The sequence below is a fragment of the Siniperca chuatsi genome, linkage group LG14 (assembly GCF_020085105.1).
Source record: "Siniperca chuatsi isolate FFG_IHB_CAS linkage group LG14, ASM2008510v1, whole genome shotgun sequence".
Taxonomy (NCBI): Eukaryota; Metazoa; Chordata; class Actinopteri; order Centrarchiformes; family Sinipercidae; genus Siniperca; species Siniperca chuatsi.
Genome location: NC_058055.1, coordinates 29,461,872 through 29,464,099, shown reverse-complemented (window position 1 = coordinate 29,464,099; position 2,228 = coordinate 29,461,872). Strand labels below are relative to the sequence as shown.

General features: G+C 43.2%; 1 protein-coding gene across 3 annotated transcripts in view; it reads right to left on the bottom strand.

Annotated features, from left to right (window-relative positions):
• Window positions 1-494: 494 nt before the first annotated feature.
• LOC122888278 (deoxycytidine kinase 2-like) overlaps window positions 495-2,228 on the bottom strand; it is an 8,691-nt gene continuing 6,957 nt past the window's right edge. For 2 of the 3 annotated variants that reach the window (XM_044222539.1, XM_044222536.1), the window contains 3 exons: window positions 1,528-1,643; window positions 1,073-1,172; window positions 495-992 (listed from right to left, as the gene is read on the bottom strand). In XM_044222539.1, coding sequence (XP_044078474.1) covers window positions 966-992; window positions 1,073-1,172; window positions 1,528-1,643 — 243 coding nt within the window. In that variant the 3' untranslated portion in view covers window positions 495-965. Of the gene's footprint in view, window positions 993-1,072; window positions 1,292-1,527; window positions 1,644-2,228 lie in introns of those variants that run through there. The other variant, XM_044222538.1, reaches the window with a different exon arrangement.

Here is a 2,228-nt window from a genome sequence, read left to right as displayed (position 1 = left end):
TTTTAATAATTGTATTAATATTCAGAAATATCGTTGATATTTCTGCTAATAACCAAACCTGCCCGACCTGAATCCCAACACAGTTGTCATGGACGGGGAAATTAGCTATAGAGGAAAACCGTGTTTTGTACCAGGCTGTAAACATGTTTACTTCTGTGTAAAGTCGGGCATTTCAACACGGGGCTCTGTCGGGACTGACTCAAGTGGCCACTCGAAGATCTGCAGTTTTTGGCACTTCCTGTTGGCTTCGTTTTTCAGCCCCGGAGGTTTCTGCTTGGTGAGTTTTAGTCAATTACCTAGCTAACGTTAGCCTAGCTAAGCTAGCTAGCTAGGTTATCTAACTATCAATTTATCAAACTCGTAACATTTCCCCTTATATGGAGTTTGCTGTAACATCTCTTAAGTCTGAACAAAAACTAGATCAGCCCAAAAACTTTTAACCGTTTAAAAAGGTTCAAAGTCTCAGCAGATGATTTAAAATCAAACATTTCAAACACAGTCTGAGTTTCTTTATTCAAACAGATTTACAGAGAAAAACTAACTGTGTTTGGCCCTGAAGGCATCGTGGTGTGTTCATGACACCTCACTGTCAGGACAAACAAGCACAAAGCATAAATAAATATCAAACTAATTCAAGTAAATACATAGTGTTTATACACACACACACACACACACCTTTACTGACTGACTGTTGGAGCTGCTGCAGAGAACATTTTAAAATGTATCTGCAAAAATATAAAAGAATAAAAATATACACATGAAGTGAGGAAAAAGAGTAACTGCAGCTAAAAACATGAGTTTTTTCAGTGGAGTTCTGCATTGAAAACACCAGACTGACTGATCCAGAATAGTTTCAACCCCAAAAAACAAAAATTCAACCAGAGAAACATTTACAAGGTGTAACTGTGTCGTCCAATCAGATGAACCCGCTGCTCGCATCACGGCTGTGGTTGGTGGATGAAGTTCTACAGCGTGGTGAGAAACTCTCTGACCTGCAGGAGAAAACAGACTCCAGATCAGATAAAACTCATCAGAACGAAGTAGAAAAAAGTCAAGTGAAATAAAACTGAACCTTGTCGATGATGGCTTCCTGTTTGATCCGATCGTTCTTGAAGTCGTCGTCGGCGTCCAGAATGAGAACAGGAAGATCATTCAGGTACTCAAAGTCCAACCTGAACACACACAGACAGGTTAATGCGATGTCTGTTTTCTCCAGCCTGACCCCGAACGCGCCGCTGATCTGACGAGACAGGCCGCTCCCTCTGTGACCTCATCATCAGTTTGTCCAACACTGAAGAAATATCGGTACTGTTCCTTTAAATCTGTCAAACATCTAAAACACTAAATATGTTACTGAAACAAACATTTAAAATCTCTCTGTCACATTATCATCATCAATTCTCTGAAAGTGTAGAAGTGATGACAACATCCTGCGAGTCTGATCAACAGAATAAACTATAACATGTTCTGAGCGTGCTCAGTGGCGTCCCTGTGTTGCGTTGTGAGCGTGCTCAGTGGTGTTGTTACCTGAGGCTCCTGTTGAAGAGCCAGGCTTCATGTTTGAAGTGAAGCTGTTCGAGATACTCCAGAGGAAGCCCCTCTTCCTCCTCCCTGCCGCGGTGGAGCAAACGCTGCATACAGCGCTGAAATATACAGACAAACACTGTGAGCCTGAAGGCAGCGCCGAAATATACAGAGAAACACTGTGAGCTTGAAGGCAGCGCCGAAATATACAGACAAACACTGTGAGCCTGAAGGCAGCGCTGAAATATACAGACAAACACTGTGAGCCTGAAGGCAGCGCTGAAATATACAGAGAAACACTGTGAGCTTGAAGGCAGCGCCGAAATATACAGAGAAACACTGAGCCTGAAGGCAGCGCTGAAATATACAGAGAAACACTGTGAGCCTGAAGGCAGCGCCGAAATATACAGACAAACACTGTGAGCCTGAAGGCAGCGCTGAAATATACAGAGAAACACTGTGAGCCTGAAGGCAGCGCTGAAATATACAGAGAAACACTGTGAGCCTGAAGGCAGCGCTGAAATATACAGAGAAACACTGAGCCTGAAGGCAGCGCTGAAATATACAGAGAAACACTGTGAGCCTGAAGGCAGCGCTGAAATATACAGAGAAACACTGTGAGCCTGAAGGCAGCGCTGAAATATACAGAGAAACACTGTGAGCCTGAAGGCAGCGCTGAAATATACAGAGAAACACTGTGAGCC